The 17,013-nt window shown below is 46.3% G+C and overlaps 2 protein-coding genes and 1 long non-coding RNA gene across 4 annotated transcripts; 2 read left to right on the top strand and 1 right to left on the bottom strand.

Moving 5' to 3' along the window:
- Positions 1-597: 597 nt before the first annotated feature.
- Positions 598-4,992, top strand: LOC104433576 (TORTIFOLIA1-like protein 4). The gene is made up of 5 exons (XM_010046373.3): positions 598-1,600; positions 1,789-1,897; positions 2,482-3,038; positions 3,526-4,043; positions 4,330-4,992. Exons 1-5 carry the CDS (start codon positions 773-775, stop codon positions 4,340-4,342), a joined length of 2,025 nt encoding a protein of 674 aa, XP_010044675.2. The 5' UTR covers positions 598-772; the 3' UTR covers positions 4,343-4,992.
- Positions 4,993-11,277: 6,285 nt separating this feature from the next.
- Positions 11,278-13,950, bottom strand: LOC120290378. 2 transcript variants are annotated; one of them, XR_005548318.1, is made up of 2 exons: positions 13,403-13,950; positions 11,278-11,923 (listed from the first exon to the last, which is right to left on the bottom strand). It is a non-coding gene; the product is annotated as an uncharacterized LOC120290378 (long non-coding RNA). The 2 variants fall into 2 exon arrangements; XR_005548317.1 differs by having other exon boundaries at positions 11,990-13,948.
- A 6-nt stretch (positions 13,951-13,956) lies between these two features.
- On the top strand, positions 13,957-16,452 carry LOC104433578 (glycosyltransferase family 92 protein RCOM_0530710). The gene has a single exon (XM_018869112.2). It carries the CDS (start codon positions 14,368-14,370, stop codon positions 16,216-16,218), a length of 1,851 nt encoding a protein of 616 aa, XP_018724657.2. The 5' UTR covers positions 13,957-14,367; the 3' UTR covers positions 16,219-16,452.
- Positions 16,453-17,013: the final 561 nt, after the last annotated feature.

Genomic DNA, 17,013 nt, shown 5'->3' with positions numbered 1-17,013 from the left:
ATCTCCCTCAAATCGAAAATATGCGAATTCATAAGGATGACAATTTGACATGCTTTAGATTTCGAGATTTCAATGTCGTGTTGCAACTTAAATTATTTTCACTATTGTTGAGATTTAGACATTGCTCTAGCGCCCTGATGCCAATCCTTGGGCATTGTGTCTCGTGCCTAAGTGGCTATGTAAAATTAATGTCTACCCTGAGCATATAAAATCTCAAAAAGGTAAATCATGTATAATATAAAGTCTATTATAATGTTTCTCAGTGTATGAGATTCGAGCGTGAAAGTTTTAAGGGATACCATGTAAGGGACCCGTTAAAGGATCTCAAGATCACAAGTTGGATACCATTAGAAGGCTCTTTTTCGTTAAGTTATTCCGCTGTATTTTTTCGGATCGTATTCAGAAACTTTCGACACCCACGATACTTCTCCGATCGGTACCTTTCGGAGACGATTCATTTCCCCCATATAAAAAAATATTACTCATTGTGGCAAAAATAAAAATAAAAATAAAAATAAAAAAGGTGGGGCCGACCTGCCACCCCCATTCTCCTTCTGCACGAACATTTATAAACTGGCGCTTCAATCACGTCAACACTCCCCCCCACCCTCTCTCTCCTCTGCCGCCAAATCTCTCCTCCTCTCTCCCTCTCCCTTCCACCGCGAGAGCGCTCGCGACCACCGCACGTCGCCGATCGCCGGCCGTGCAGCCGCCGCTCACCACCACCGGAGCCGCGCCGAGTAAATGAGCCAAGGCCACCGCCGCCTCCACAATGTCCTTCCGCAAGAAGTCGCCGTCTCCGAGCCCGTCGCCGCCGCCGCCTCCAGCTCAGGACCTCAAATCTCGAGTCATCTCCTGCCTCAACCGCCTCGCCGACCGCGACACGCTCGCCCTCGCCACCTCCGAGCTCGAGTCCATCGCCCGCAGCCTCACTAACGACGGCTTCTCCTCCTTCCTCAGCTGCATCCACAACACCGACGACGCGTCCCGGTCGCCGGTCCGCCGCCAGTGCGTCGGCATCCTCGCCCTCCTCTCCCGCTCCCACGGGGACGCCCTCTCCCCGCACCTGCCGAAGATCGTCTCCATCATCACCCGCCGCCTCCGCGACGCCGACTCCGCCGTGCGGTCGGCCTGCGTCGCCGCGGCGGCGGCGGCGGCAGCGAAGATCACGAGGCCGCCGTTCTCGTCGCTGATGAAGCCCCTGATGGAGACGCTCACGACCGAGCAGGACGCGAACTCGCAGATCGGCGCGGCGATGTGCATCGCGGCGGCGGTGGAGGCGGCGCCGGAGCCGGAGGTGGAGGTGCTGAGGAGGGCGTTGCCGAGGGTTGCGAAGTTGTTGAAGAGCGAGGGCTTTAAGGCGAAGGCCGCTGCAATGGGGATGATGGGGAGCATTGTAGGCGTTAGTGGAGTGGCGAATAAGGGGATTTTGGATTGGCTGGTGCCTTGTGCGCTGGAGTTTTTGAGTAACGAGGACTGGAATGCGAGAAAGGCGGCAGCAGAGGCGCTGGGGAGAGTCGCCACCGTGGCGGAGAAGGAACTTGTGGTGGAACACAAGGCTTCCTGCGTGAAGTGCTTGGAGAACCGGAGATTCGACAAGGTATCGCTAAATTCTTGGGTTTCTCTAAGTTAGGAATGCGCAGGTACATGAAGATTCGTGATGGAGATGAGACGATGAGTTTGGGTGTGGGCTTTCATTTCGAGTGTCGATCCGAGAATAATGCACTAGAAAATCAAATAGTTAGTTTATCCTGTAGCTTAGACCCTGACTTTAACTCTGATTTACAGGTTAAAATGGTTCGAGAAACAATGAATCGCACTTTGGATTTGTGGAAGGGGGTTGCAGATCTTTGCGAAGACGTCGCAGCCGTTCCCCAATCCCTGTCTTCTCCATCCGGTAAAAATGATTAATACACTGTTCATGCAACTTTTAGGGCATCTTGTTGGGCAGAGAAAAAGACGATGGGTTTTTCATTGACTAATGGGGTAGCTGGAGCTAATCATAGGAAAGATGCGGCATCAGTGTGGGTCCATTTTTTTTTTTTTCTTGAATATTATTTTCTTGATCTATTAAGATCAGCTTAGCAACATGAGTTGCATCTCAGTTTTCAGAGGGATCATCTGATACAGTCGGTTCAATTTATTCACTATCACTCTATCGATACTCATCCTGCGCGATCATCAAATTGGGATTGGAGACTTGCGTGAATCATGTTTCATACTGTTCTGGAAAATAATGCCCTACTTAAAACATAGTCTTCTTGCTTCTCTTATTTGTCGCTCTTTCTAATTTGCAATGAAAAGAGTAAGGTCTTTGGGTGAATTCAAACTGTTAAAAACTTCAAATCGAATTCAAAAAGAAGATTATGTCGATGGTTTGGTCTCTGCCCCTTTGATTTTCTTACAGTTGAGCATTAACTTGCATGAGTTTTCATACTTCATTTTGCTCATATGGTTTTTTTGGGTTTCTTGTGGGCCCAGGTAATGGCATCGCCAATTGCCTGCCTGCCTCGTCAAAAAGTTTGCAAGACACTAGCGTTACAACTCCTGAGCCAAAGAAGCAGATCAACAGGTCATCTCCGTTGAGAAGTCCGTCATCTCTGTCCAAAAACTTCACCAAAAAGGAAGTTCCCCTAAAGTACAGTGATAGAAGTTCTTCCATCCCATCTACTTTGGATCAGGCAAGATCGACTGGTTTGAAAGTTCAAATTGCACAGCCACACTCAACCCCCTTAAAGTTGGATCATGAGCATGACATCAAGATAACTGAGAGCAGAGTTTTAGAAACAGGAGAGCGTGATGATAAAGAAGACACTAAAGGAAAAGTGAGACGTGCCCTCTTCGGTAAGATTGCGGATGACAAAGTTGCGAAGTCTTTAGCTTCTAAATCTGGTTCTCGTGTGGTACCGTTTGATGATCTGAAGGACTCAGATTTGAGTGCTGCAGTCAGAGATGAGGAAATGGAAGACTTATCATTGATCCGAAAACAACTTGCACAAATTGAAAATCAGCAGTCCAGTCTATTCGACCTCCTTCAGGTACGTTACAGGTCCTTTGCATTATTCTGGCTAAAAGTTCCTCTCATTTTCTCTTTTCATGTTGAGCGCTACCTATATAAGTAAATTCTAAGGCAAGATTATAGTGTGAGATTCATGCAGCATTTCATTGTTGAAACCATAGCATATCCACCACTTACTCTGCTCGATGTGCTATTGTGATGTCACTCCTTTGATTATAGCAATTAACTCATTGCCATGATGGAAAGTAGAAGTTTTGGTTGCTGGTTTCCTTTGTACTTCCATGAAACAAAATTCAGCCTTTCTCTGGCTTGGGCCTTTTTTTCTGGTGTACCGTAAATAACCATTGGTAAGGTAGCATTTATTGACTCTTCCCATTGGTTGGTTTTGGAATCTCATTGTGAGCATTGCAGTAGGTAGCTTTTATAGCCGACATTTAATGTTTTTCATGAATGTTTGGACAAAGTACCTCACCTTTATACTAAATTTTGTACTTTGTTAAATCCAGAATTATATTGGAAGATCTCAAAGTGGGATGAACTCTCTGGAGACTCGTGTACATGGTCTAGAGATGGCAATAGAGGAGATTTCATATGATATAGCATTATCTACTGGAAGGTTTCCCAATGTGGAGAGTGCAGACAACACGTGTTGCAAGTTGCCCGGAACAGAATTCTTGAGTTCCAAATTCTGGAGGAGGGCAGAAGGCCGGTGTTCAACTCCAAGATTTTCTTCTTCTGACGGTGTCCCATCGACAACTGGGTTGCATGGTGTTAGCAATAAAAGTGCCGGTGCAGAAAATCACGAACTAGGGAGTCAACGGCTACATAACCAATACAATGGATCGTTTGTTGTGAATCAGGAAACAGATTTTCAAAGTAATTCCAGGGAAAGTTTGGAGTCACGTTCAAACAAAACATCAAAGAGGATGGTCCTAAGCACTGAGAGAATGCAATTTCACATGGCCAATGGGATCAATGGGCCTTCATCTGGTAATTTTAGGGCACTGGGAAATCTACGCAGCAGGTAGACTTTTTTCTTCTTTCTTTCCTTTATTCTAATAGAAGTTTTGCTTGTTAAGATTGTCTCTGACATTTTAAAGTTCCCTTTGCATGTATGATCTTGTCTTAATGGCTCAAAATCATCGTAAGACTGTATACTTGCTAAATATCTATGCTACTTTTGTGATCTTTGTCTCCTTTGTCAATCTATATCGAATAATCTGTATGAATTGCAATATGCAAGCTCGTGAGTTGTAACTTCCAATCTGGTTCCATATCAATTGTAAAAATTTCCCGTGCTTCATTGTCAGGTTGTCTGCATAGTTTTTGGATGGACTGAATCATTTCAATGTCCATCATCACTACTGAGAGATGGTGACACTCAATCCTTAACAAACGACTGCATCACAAAAGTGAAGCACCGCAGGCTGAAAATGGTTCTGGAAAACAGAATTGCATATCATTCTGAAGTGAAATGAAAGAGGCAACACCTAATTTGGAGGCTGCTTCCAGGATAAGGATTGATTGGAATCAAGAGAAACCACCTCACAGGTGTAGATTGACCCCGTGAAAAAAGCAGCCTTTGAATGTGCAGGATGACTGAGTTATTTCATTTACGATTCATTCCATTCAGCAGAATCGCTCTGTGCGGAATTGCAATGCTTCATCTGTCTAGTTGCTCGCGGACATTATGGTAAGTGGATACTGCGTTGAATTCAATGCCAAGAGATAGATCGAGTTTTGCTGCATGCGTCAATGTTTTTATATCGATTAATGCGGAATGCGACTGAGAGAACGTAATGGGATGCACAGTGTTCGGCTATTTGACAGCTCGACGGAGGTGTGTTAAGCGACATGGTCAGTATGTAATGGTGAGTAAAGTTTTGACTAATTGGTTTGGTAAATGTACAAGCGTGTTTTAGCCAAACGTATGGTATAGCAGATGCTGGACCTCACCGTTAAGGATTTTGAAACGCTTCTGACCGGGACTATCGCCTACATTCTTAGGTCTCCGGTGGAGTCACGCAAAGGCGTGTGGACTCTGGTATTATTTGGATAGTGGTTGTAGCAAATAGCAAAAATGATAGAAAAAAATATCGCCTAAATTCGCACAACTGTAACGCGGCCTCACATTCCAATTTAGATGTGGAAAAAGCTTGAGCCATATAAAGTCATGGTCCATCCCCAAGGCCATAAGTTGAGTGGTCTTCTAAAGCATTGAACCGCCCTTTCCAAATTTTCTTGATAAATGATGGGCTTGTTCAATAGCATAACTCGATATGGACAACCACCGTTTTAATTTATAAATGGAGTTGTCTTGAGTAGGGCTGTGCAACTAGAACTACTTGGACCGGACCAGGTATGGCCGGTCCGGGACATTTCTCGAGGTCACTATTCCGGTTCCTCATTCCATAAAATCGGAACTAGTTAATATTGATCTAGTTTTTGGTTTCACGGGTGGAACTGCCCATCCAAACTGGATCATTGTTTTTTAAAAATCTTACAAATATGTAAAATACTAAAAAGAAAAAGATTAAACCTAAGTTATAGCTCGACTCTCTCATGCTCGCTCTTTAGTCTTCATAGATCTTCCTTCATGTCACCAAGGCCAAGCCCTAATTGCTCCTCACCGTCACAGATCTTCTTGCTCGACCCTCTCACCTGAGTTGCTCGCGCCTCGTGTCCCTCTGGCTAGAGTTTGAACTCTCGCTCGACCCTCTTGCCTACGGCCATTGTGATTTTGTTGCTCTATGTCCCCGGCAGTCTGAAGTACCCCAATGGCCGAGGTGATGCGAGAGGGGAGCATGGGCGTTATTGGGGGTACTGCATTTCATGATATGAGGATTGAGATTTATGCTTGCTGTTGCGCTTTGGATTGTCTTCTCCTCCTTGTACGGCCAATTAGAAATGCTGGAGCAAGACGGCGCGGATCCACAAAGCAAGGAGATGCGTGATGTCAATTTATGCTTCAGATCTGAATTATGTCTGTAGAGTTGAGTCCCTCGAGCCCTTCTCTTTTTCTATCGATTCTATTTACCCACCCGGAACCCGCTCGGTCCAGTCTAGAAGACTGATTGGTGTTATGCACTAGAGAGGATTTAAACTAGAGTGGTGAGTACGAGTGATCATCTTTTGCATTTGACAATTGTGGCTGTCATTCCTCTGGTGTATAATGCAAGCACTTTCTATTTGGGCTACTGTCAAGATACTTGAATACAAAGCAAATGACAATAAGTTTTGTATGAGATTATTATCAACTGTTCTAAAAGTTTAAGTTGTTAAAATAAAGTGTGGTTTGATATTTAAATATTCCATCAAGCTTCAATATCATGGAGCAATTTCCTTAAATTCGAGATAAAAGCAAGCTTCGAATATAGCACGAGGCTGAAGAATGCTAATTCAAAAGATGCACATGTCCTTAGTTTTGAGTCTAAACCCAATCCGCTAATATATAGAGGTTCGTAGGCAAAGGTATGAAATAATTTCTCGAGAGGGATGTTACAACTCGACTAAAAGGAGAGGGAAAGACATTTTCAATTGAAGCACTTAGGACTTCAACCCTTTTTTCTGCAATTGGCTATGCAACTACTTCTTTTTGGTAGGCTTCTACTCCAATGGGGTATGCCACTATTCTTGAGGGATAGGCAAGAAAGACTCCTTCTCCATGATAGGCGGCACCAACTACTCCTTATCCAACTGCAAGTCTAATGGGCTCATCAGGAGAAGAGATTTCAAGGCAGAAAGCCTGGAAGGAAACAATAAAGACGCTATTGGAAATATTTTCGGGGAAGCTAGAACTCAAACTACAAGAAAGGAAACTGGCTTGCTTGCTCACATGCTATTAGCCCACCGACTTTATTGCTTTCCTAAAATCTCTTTTCAAAACAAACCCCAATTTCTTGACTGAAAACACTGAGCTAATCGATTCCCTTACGGTACCCGTTAAGTTGATTTTGATTATTATGAAAGGCTATTCAAATAACGAAGTGAAAGGTTACGAACTCACTCCTCTTTACAGATTGTTAGATAGAGTTATTACTAATTCTCTTGTTTCAAGAGATCAAGGTTCCAAAGTCACTCCTTATTCCGCTTAAAAGAATCAACCTTATTAGCGCCCGATTGGCCGGTCTTAACCTGATAGGAAGAGTGTCTGGAAGGGCCAACTTGATCCTCTTCCCCAGGGATCCTAGATGAGGGAACCCTAAGAGAGCCGCCGGCTCCAACTACCGTCCATGTACAATCCATACTAGATTTGACCAACTGTCCATCCTACCTCATCTACATTCTTGATAGCCCATCTTTGTCTCAGTAGAGTCTTTTAGTGGCATGTTTCGGTCATCTTCCCCATTACTTAGAAAAAGTGAGCCACCGGTTCAGGTACAAGATACTATTATTACTGTCTGAACAATTAGACATCCAACCCGTAATCGCAACGACCCAATTGCATCTATGCGCCAAGGCCACACTACGAGAGGCTCACGCTGATGCAAGAACATTGGGTTTTGTCGATTGATTCAAGTTGAATATGTCAATTATGTAAGAGAGTTATCAATTTCATGATTGCCGATTAGCTACCGAGACATTGATACACAAGTTTATTGTGGATTTGATATTACTAATAGACTATCTGTTCTGGACAATTTTTTTGTTGTTTGGCAATCTTTGAAGATGCTATTGGACTACCCAAGGAGACAAACGAATTTAGAGTCTATTTTAATTACTTTGCATCTAGTCAAGTGTCATTAGTGAGTTTTAGGTGTGTTGTAGTTTTCAAAGAGTCAAAGGTCAAGTCTCTTGATGTTTTAATGCATTTTCTAGTTCCTGGCCATTATTATCATTTTTTTTATTTAATTAGGTAGTTTTTTGTGTTCAATGTTTAGTCGATTTTCTATGTAATTATCATCTAGATGGCGAATTCTCAAATGTAAGACAATAATATTTGAGATTTTCCTCCGTGTAATCGAATATCTTTGGAGAGCGGATCATTCTTGGTTTTTGTATCCTTGGAAGGTGGATTCTTCCTCGGTAGTGAGCCAAAGAAGAAACGTATCCTTGGCCGGTGGTTTTCTCGTAGGCCTTGGTGGTGAGCTTCTTCAATCTTGAAGTTCCGAATCCTTGGCTTGTGATTTCTGTAAATCTCGATGGTGAGCTTCATCTATCCTGATCTTGATCATCGGCTAGTAGTGCGTCCTATACCCCTTGTTTCCAATTGTATTATGGGTGCGTTTGGGAACCACTTCCCAAAGCCCCTTTGAAGTCTAAAGATACTGCCAAATGCTGGGCCGTTTGGCAAAAAACTTTGAGCCTCCATTCCCTAAATGCCAGCATTTGTGAAGCTGAAAGCCCAAGGGGGGGACCTGCCTTGGGCCCCCCCCGCCTTGGGCTTTCGGCTTTTTCGGCATGCCCACATGGGCACTGTTTATATTTTTTTTTTTCCGAAATTATCCTCACAAATTTTTAGTTTTTCCGGTTCTTGCCCTTGTGTCGCAACTGTTCATCTTCTCTAGGGGGTTCCGACCTGTCTTGACTGCGAGCGGCCGGCGACTGCTAGAGGGACGCCGGCGATCGTCGGGGGGTGGCGCGACCGACGCCAGAGGTGGCGCAACCGACGCCGGAGGTGGCGCGACCGAGGGCTGGGTCGCCACGGCCCTCAGATCTGGGGCGGCAGGCGGTCTTCTTCTTCCGCGAGCTTCTTCTTTCGCGAGCGGTCGCTGGCGACCGTCGCCCAGACGACTGACGCCGGGGGGTGGCGCGACCGCCGCGACCCACGGCGAGGTCTGGGTCACCGCGACCCGGATCAGGGGGGCAGGTCGCGGAGGACCTCGCCGCCCCGATCCGGGTCGCGCGACCTCGCGGCCCTCGGATCCGGGTCGCGGCGGCGTCGCGCGACCCGGATCCGGGCGGCGAGGTCCTCTCGCGACCTTGCCGCCTGGGATCCGGCGTCGCCGGGAGGTCGCCGGAGGTCGCGACGGCGCCGCGCGACCTCGCTCGCCCCGGATCCGGCGTCGCCGGAGGTCACCGGAGGTCGCCGGAGGTCGCCGGCGCCACCGCCCTTTGGTCAATTTTTTTAATTTTTGTTTTGATAATTTTTTTTTTACCACAAAGATCCTTTGTAAATGTAATTCCCCAAACGCTATTTTGCTCAAAATACTTTACAAAAGCTTTCAAAGTACAATTTACCAAACACAGTTGCATTTTGGAAAACACCTTTAACTCAAAGGTATTTACATTTTCCTAAAGGTTTTCCCCAAAAGTGGTTCCCAAACGCACCCTATATCCCTCATTTTGCGATATTACCTATCGACATCCACTCCCATACATTCACCCATCTTGAATAATCACTCAAAACAACAATCGCCCATCCCACAACCGCATCACGTGCGTCCGGCTAATTTCTCCGTCCCTTTCAATCCCATCTAGTGAAGATCCACCGATGCCTCTCGAAATCACTCCGATGGAATCACCTTTTGTTTTGTCGATCGGAAGAGCTCCACGGCAATTGATCTTCCAAGCATTCTGTCCGGGCGAACTGTCCCATTAACCTCATGGGCTAGGAAACGAGCAGGCTGAAGTCCGGATAAGCGGCGCAAACATCGGGACGCATCGAAACCGCATTCTGCCCCGAATCTAGTCAAATTCCTTACCCCACTTCTTGTGGTAAGTGGCCTCCACCTCCTTGGTCATGAATCTTTAAGCGGACAAGAAACTGATCGATAGGTGCGGGACCAACAAAATGGATCGGGCGTGCAGCTGCAGGGGTCAGTTGGTAAGGTCTTTACTTGTCTGCCTTTCCTGGCAAAACTGGGTTTCACCAACTCTTTGGATATTCTAGCTAACTAGTACATTTCATAGGAAGAGGTATTGCTGAGGAGCTCGATAGCTGTCCAGATTTGCTGCGTCACGGAACAGAAGAACCCATCGTGCCCGGGCGGGAATTCCATTTGGAACGGTCAATTTTGTCGCCATAACTTATATTGCCGAAAGTGTCGTGTTCCCGTTCCTCCACGTCTCTACATTGGCGAGTCAAACACGAGTTTTGTTGCTACACGGCGAATCTATGTTGGGTGAATGATTAGTAGGTCCCGTCCACCGGGCTTCAGGAATTGTTTCACGGAGATGGGATCGTCGGCGTGCCAAAATCCAAGGCCGCATCGCTGCTACCCTTTTTCAACCACTTATTCCGGAGGACATATCATTTCCCCATAAAACTAATCTGGGAGATGGACAGGAGCAATCATTCGCAAGAGGCTTTTTGCTGTCCACATTTCCTCACACTTGGATACCTACTACACCTGGAAATTCGATTGGGCACAAACTAACATGCGTTGGAATTTTGAACTTACGTTTAGAAACATAAAAGATCTATGAACCCTGAACATTGCCGCGTGAGATTTCTTTTGTGTAAGAGCTACGATTAAAAAGTCATAAGCTTATTATACTTTGACCAATTTAGTTCTCAATCTTTCAATTTTGCTAATTAAATCTTAAATATTTGACATTTTTCCATTTGAGTCCATCTGGTAAATTTTAGCACACCAATTGTTTTACATGACATAATCGACGTTGAGATAGATAATTTTAATAAAATTTTTTAAAAATTTAAAATTTCTTATAATTTTTTTATTTTCTTTTTTCTTCCAAGAACCTTCATCAACCGAAGATGTGGGCCAGTTGTGGGCAAGGGTTGTGGCCCTTACCCAATCCTGCTGAGGGGTTTGTAGCCCTCACTTAGTGGTCGACGAGGGTGACCAATCCTTGCTCGTGATTGTGAGGGCTAGCCAGTGACCCTCGTCGGACGTAGTAGAAAAAAATGAAAAGAAAGAAAAAATAGAAAGATAAAAGTTACAAAAAAGTCACCTTTTTTAAATTATAAAAATTGTGTACGTTAGTATTCGGTGTTTACATTAATGATTTTTAGTTTCGTATTACGTAGCATAGTCGGTGTTTACATCTGATTTTCGGTTAAAGACCGGATGGATTTAATTAATACAAATGTAAATAGATTTATGACACAATTAAAAAGACTTAAAGACTTTTTGGACAATTTTTCCTATACCAAACCCGATGCTCACGCTCGTCTTAGTGCACATGCCGTTTGGTTGAAACAGTTCGTCGGGTCGGCAACAACGACAAGGCAGAGGGAGACAGCGAAATACGTCGCTCGCACGCTATTCTTAATTTCTTGCTCTCAATGTGAATGTAGAGACCTTCCCGTGATATTGAATTTGAAGAGGAATATTCGTAGAGTCCGTTTCCTATTCTGATATAGAAAAGGCCCTTTCATTAGCCCCATTGCCAAATGCCAACGAACCGAAGGAATGTTAATACAGATCGAAATTAATGTGCGGCCAGCGGTGCATTCCGTGGAAGCCCACCACCCCTTAACCAAACCCACATGAATTCAGGTATAACGAGAGAAGCAAAATAGCAAAATCCCTCGTGCATCTTTTGAAAAGTTGTCTCCCACTAATGTTGCACGAGAAAGTAGAAAAATGCCCAAAACGAATTTAAAAACTGATCTTGTCAAACGGAGACGCCCCGCCGATCCCGCGACCACCGAGAGACGGTGGCATGCCCGGGGACCATCCCCCCTCTCTCTCTTTCGCGCGCACGCATCTCAATCCATGTGGTTCTCCAATCTGAAATTGGAGGGTGGACGGCCGTAATCTCGAGGTACCTGCCCTCCTGAGGCGATAATTACATGGTGGTGATGGCTGCTTCGCGATCTCTGCCTCGCACCCGTAGAGGCGGCTCTCAAATTTGATGATCGACCTAAACCCAACCGCATAAGGTGGCGATATGACATTATCACTCCTTGTTATCCTCCGTCGGCCTTAATGAGATGATGGGAAGGGGAAGTGAATGAAGATGTGCACCGCGGAAGACGAGATGCCCCCATCACATCTGACAAAGATGTTACGATCATAGGTTGCTATCAAAAGTAAAAGAAAACTCAATAGACTATGATACATGTCGACAATGTCACCCGTCCACACGAAACTGCGAGGACCACTGCACCAAACGCTGTCAACCACCGAGAACTGATGGCGTCCTTAATGTTTTTATTACCACGAACGGCTTCGCATGCTTTCTTCGAGCTTCTTCGGACTCTGCTCTCATATCTTCCTTCCCTTACAACAGCTACAAATTGCGGTTTCTTCAGACATGGGGATTTGTAGAGACCCTTGTCCGGAAATGCAAAAAAGCCCGTTTAGACATGCGATGCTAAACAATCCATATTTTACGCAAAAGGTGTCCTTTTCTTTCTAATAATTTATGTCGAGAACTCTCCATATCCTTCATGCAGCTTAAGAGTTACGTTAAGGGAATGATTAGAGAAAACGTTGAGTGGGGATCCTTAAACATTCAAGTACCTCTTGAAATCTCGTTTTTGTGATGAAGTGGGGGGATTAGTGGGGCAAGTTCATTTCGAAACAATAGATACGACGTCGACTAATATAAAGGTGGAATTTTTCTACCAAAATAAATAACTAAATAAATATTATATATATAGAGAGAGAGAGGTGGAATATATCTGCATTAAATTAATCAAAGATGCAACTTCTTTGAGCCTGTCAACTAATGCCTGACAGTTCTCCCTCCCATCCCATAATTGAATCACATCCAATTGGCAAAAACCATTCTTGTAAAAGAATCAGTGTCTTATGACACGGGCTGTCGAGAAAGCGCCAAAGAGATAAAGTAAAATAGATATAATTTCATTAAAAAATTTAAAAGATGAAAAAAGAAGGTCGCCGGTTCGCATTCCCAGTTGCTGCAACCAATTATCAGGCACGAATTTTCAATTCCTCGGAACCAATAATTAAGCGTGAACGATAATTGACAGATAATAGCACGAATTCAAAACAAAAGAACGTTAAGGAAAGAGCAATCATAGCGGCAGATGCTACTGCAATTTAAACTAAGGATAAAAGCCATTAAAAATCCCAAACTCTACTCAATATGATATATATTCATCTTAAATTTTGTTTTGTGACACAAAAATTCCAAACTTGCGCACTTGTAAAAGTTCTGTCAGGAAGAATTATTAAAATCTCCCTATTTGGACCTCGAGAAGAAGTGAAAAAAAAATTATTTGAAATTTTTTTAGCAGATGTTAAATTCCAAAAAAAAAAAAAAAGTATGTTAAATGAATATTAAGTTTAGGATTTTTTATGTTACAAAAGAAAATTAGGGTAAATGTATCGAGCATAACTTATGATTTTTCGATGCCTATAGATAAATATGTTACCGTGTACATAATTTGGATTTTTTTTTTTTGACTTTATCATATTAATTTATCCTAAAGCACTCCAATAATTGAGAACTAAACCGTAGGTATTAAAAAATACAAAGAGAAAAAGAAATAAAGCGAAACCAAACCTGACACAAGGGAGGGCGAACTGTGCCAGCGAGCGCCGTCCCCCACAGTCCCCACCTCCTTCCTCTTCCTCTTCCTCTTCCCTTTCCAACCCTCTCTGACACAGCGACGAAAAGGGGATCTCTCTCTCTCTCTCTCTTTATTATCTCTCTATCTCTCTATCGGTCTGCTCGGACCCGGATAATCGCCGTTCCTCCCGTAGCGGAGCACGTGATCTCGGGACCTGCAGAGTCGCCGTCCTCCTCTCCACACGCTTTTTTCGTAATCCGCGTTCGCGTTCGCGTTCGGGTTCGGCTGCCATACCATCCCACCACCCTCGCACCACCAACCCTTTTGCTTTTCTCATAAAAAAGAAAGCTACAAAAGAATAAACCCCAAAGGCCGACAAGTTTACCGGAAAGGAATCTGTGACGGAGGCCATTGAACCCCCTTCTCTCCTCCCCTCTCTCTCTTGCTGGCTTCTTCGTGAAGCTTATGGGGAATTAATTTTGTTCTTTGCCTTTTGCTTTGGGTATAAGATAAAGCCTACGCGGGCAAATGTGACAGCGAGAGAGAGAGAGAGAGATTACCCTTTAATTCTGGCGAAACGAGGAGCGACCTCTGTCTGTCCGTCAATCAGTCCATCCCCGACTTACTTAATTGACTGCAAACCGCAAAAAAAAAGAAACAAAAAACAACTCCCATTTCCTCCTTTCGTGGAAAGAGAGGTAAAAACCCTCTCTCTCTCTCTCGGGGTCGCAAATCATATCATAGTCCGAGAACACGCATCAACGCAAAATCTCCTCCCCCAGAAAGAGCCGCTGTCGTCGGCTCCAGATCTGCGCCATCCCCAGTCCAGCCCGCCCCCTCCACGTCTCACTTCTCTCTTCTTCTTCTTCTGCTGCTTCTAGTTCTTGCTCTGGTAGTACCATTCGGTTTTGTTGTTATCGCTACCGACAGTGACTGTTCGTTACAGAGCCAGTAGAGAATGGTGGAGTCGGAGCAGCGGCGGAAGCGGAAGCTCCGCGCCTCCTCCGCCAAGACGCTGTACCACTCGGCCGCCCAGCTGTTCTCCCTCAGATCCCTCGTCCTCTGCCTCTCCTTCTTCGTCTTCCTCCTCTTCCTGTCCTCCGACCGCAGCCTCAGCGCCGTCTCCACCGCCTCCTTCCGCCCCGTCCTCAGCGCCTCCACCACCCTGTCCCTCCTCTCCTCTTCCGCCAGCCACTCCGTCCTCGACACCCTCCACCGCCGCCGCCCTCTCTCGTCGGCGCCCCGGGTCGAGGGTCGGGTCCTGTTCCCCGACCACGTGCTGCTCCTCGTGTCCGGCGGAGTCGGACGGCGCGGCGAGGACCTGGAGTGCGTGTACCGCGCTCTGGCTTCGAATGGCTCCGATCGGCGCGCCGAGGCTGCGATGTCCGTCGATGTCTACAGTGAGCATAGGTCCATCGTCAGGTGCCCGCTACCGCCGGCGAATTTCTCGGCTGCCGGGGTGGATTTGCGCAGGCGCGGCGGCGGTCCGGCGGACGGCGGGAAGCGTGCGCGGTCCAATCGGACGGCGGCGGCAGTGCGGGCGTGGGACAGGGTGGTGTATGAGGCCGAGCTGGACGGAGAGACTGCGGTGGTGTTCGTGAAGGGGCTGAATCTGAGGCCGCACAGGAGATCCAACCCGGCGCAATTCAGCTGCCACTTCGGGCGGGGAAGCCGGGACAAGGACGAGACTTTCGTGCTGACGACGAAGGCGGTCTCGGCGGCGCAGGAGGTGATCAGGTGCCCGCTGCCGCAGAGCATTCGGAGCAACCCGATCAAAGCGCAGGGGGTTCGGGTCACGATCGGGTTGCCCTCCAACTTGCACACGCGCGGCAGGTCCTCGGTTCACGTCCCCATGCCTTCCGTGGCCAGGATTTACAGTTCCAACGGGAATGGTGAGGAAGCGGGGAGGAAGAAGACGATGAAGAAGCACGAGCTCTGCGCTTGTACCATGGTCTGGAACCAGGCGGCATCGTTGCGGGAGTGGATAATGTACCACGCCTGGCTCGGCATCGAGCGCTGGTTCATCTACGACAACAACAGCGACGACGCCATCAAGGAAGTGATCGAAGAGCTTGACTCTCAGAACTACAATGTGAGCAGGCAGAGCTGGCCGTGGATAAAGACCCAAGAAGCCGGGTTCTCGCATTGCGTGCTGAGGGCGAGGGAGGAGTGCAATTGGGTGGGATTCTTCGACGTCGACGAGTTCTTCTACTTCCCGTTCCCGAGCAATCCCCGCAGGGGCCTCGGCATCCCGGGCAAGGACACGCTGAGGACTATGGTGGCCAACTTCTCGAGCTCGTCCTCGATAATCGCGGAGATAAGGACGGTTTGCCATAGCTTCGGGCCGTCGGGGTTGACCTCACCGCCCCCACGCGGAGTGATGGTCGGGTACACCTGCAGGCTGCAGCACCCGGAGCGGCACAAGTCTATCGTGCGGCCCGACGCGCTCGACCCGACCCTCCTCAACGAAGTGCACCATTTCAGGTTGAAGGAAGGGTTCAGGTACTTGAACGTGCCGGAGAGCAGCGCGGTGATCAACCACTACAAGTACCAGGTTTGGGAGACGTTTAGGACCAAGTTCTTCCGGAGGGTCGCCACGTATGTCGCGGATTGGCAGGAGGATCAGAACAAGGGCTCTAAGGACAGGGCACCGGGGCTGGGGACCGAGGCCATCGAGCCTCCCGACTGGAGATTGCAGTTCTGTGAGGTTTGGGACACAGGGTTGAGAGACTTTGTTTTGGCTAGCTTTGCTCATCCCGCAACCAGTGCGATGCTGCCATGGGAGAGGTCATCTTCACCTTCAAGGTGACCAAAAGTACAGTCGAGTTTACATAGATTGTTTGCCTGCCTTTGTAAAACAGAGAGACACCATACAGAGAACCAATTCTTTTTTTGTGAATCTTTTTTTTTTTTTTTTGGGGGACCCCGTCCTTTTGTATCTGACCTTTCATTCTTCTTGCCACGATGTAATGTTAGAGCATAGAGATCTCACACAGATGTAATATTTTGACGACACGAATTGATTCTTTCGTTCTTATGCTTATTACTGGCTAGATTCTTTGATCTAATTATGCTGCTTCTTGCTGGGCATTGTCCGCACTGCAGCAGTGTAGTCGAGTGAATATCAGAGGCTATCATAAGAGTTTAGAAATGCAGAACTCAATCAATGTCGCCAGAAAACATTGATCCGTTGCGTTTTCCCTTCCCGAAGAAAATTCCAGATTAGGTCTTTGCTTTTTCTTTTGGTTTAAGAGGTTAAAAAACGGGGATTGCTCAGTCCAATTTGCAAAGGGAATCATGACATTAAAATACAATGATGGGTACACTCGATGACAATTACACCACCCAATCAAGTTTTGACAGACAAAAAAGTAAGGAACTTTCAGTCTGAAGACAAAACTCATAAATTTCAATGTTTCATTCAAGGCAACTGGGGAAGGTGGTACCTACCGCGAGAAAAGAGATGCCTAATCTTCAAATAAAGGTTTTACGGTATATTGGCAAGTGGATCTAAAGCCTAGAGACACTAATACGAGCATGGACTTTCCATAAAAAAGGAGGATGATGATATGAACCTAACCTTTGACAACGAGGCTAGATGAGG

The sequence above is a fragment of the Eucalyptus grandis genome, chromosome 2 (genome assembly GCF_016545825.1).
Source record: "Eucalyptus grandis isolate ANBG69807.140 chromosome 2, ASM1654582v1, whole genome shotgun sequence".
In the NCBI taxonomy this organism is placed as follows: Eukaryota; Viridiplantae; Streptophyta; class Magnoliopsida; order Myrtales; family Myrtaceae; genus Eucalyptus; species Eucalyptus grandis.
The sequence above is the reverse complement of the archived record's forward strand: the minus strand, read 5'-3'. Positions and strand labels throughout refer to the sequence as shown.

Coding starts and splice junctions, on each gene's coding strand:
- LOC104433576 (XM_010046373.3), top strand. CDS start 773: ATGTCCTTCCGCAAGAAGTCGCCGTCTCCGAGCCCGTCGCCGCCGCCG. Junction 1,898..2,481: donor ATCCCTGTCTTCTCCATCCG/GTAAAAATGATT, acceptor TTGTGGGCCCAG/GTAATGGCATCGCCAATTGC. Junction 3,039..3,525: donor GTCTATTCGACCTCCTTCAG/GTACGTTACAGG, acceptor TGTTAAATCCAG/AATTATATTGGAAGATCTCA.
- LOC104433578 (XM_018869112.2), top strand. CDS start 14,368: ATGGTGGAGTCGGAGCAGCGGCGGAAGCGGAAGCTCCGCGCCTCCTCC.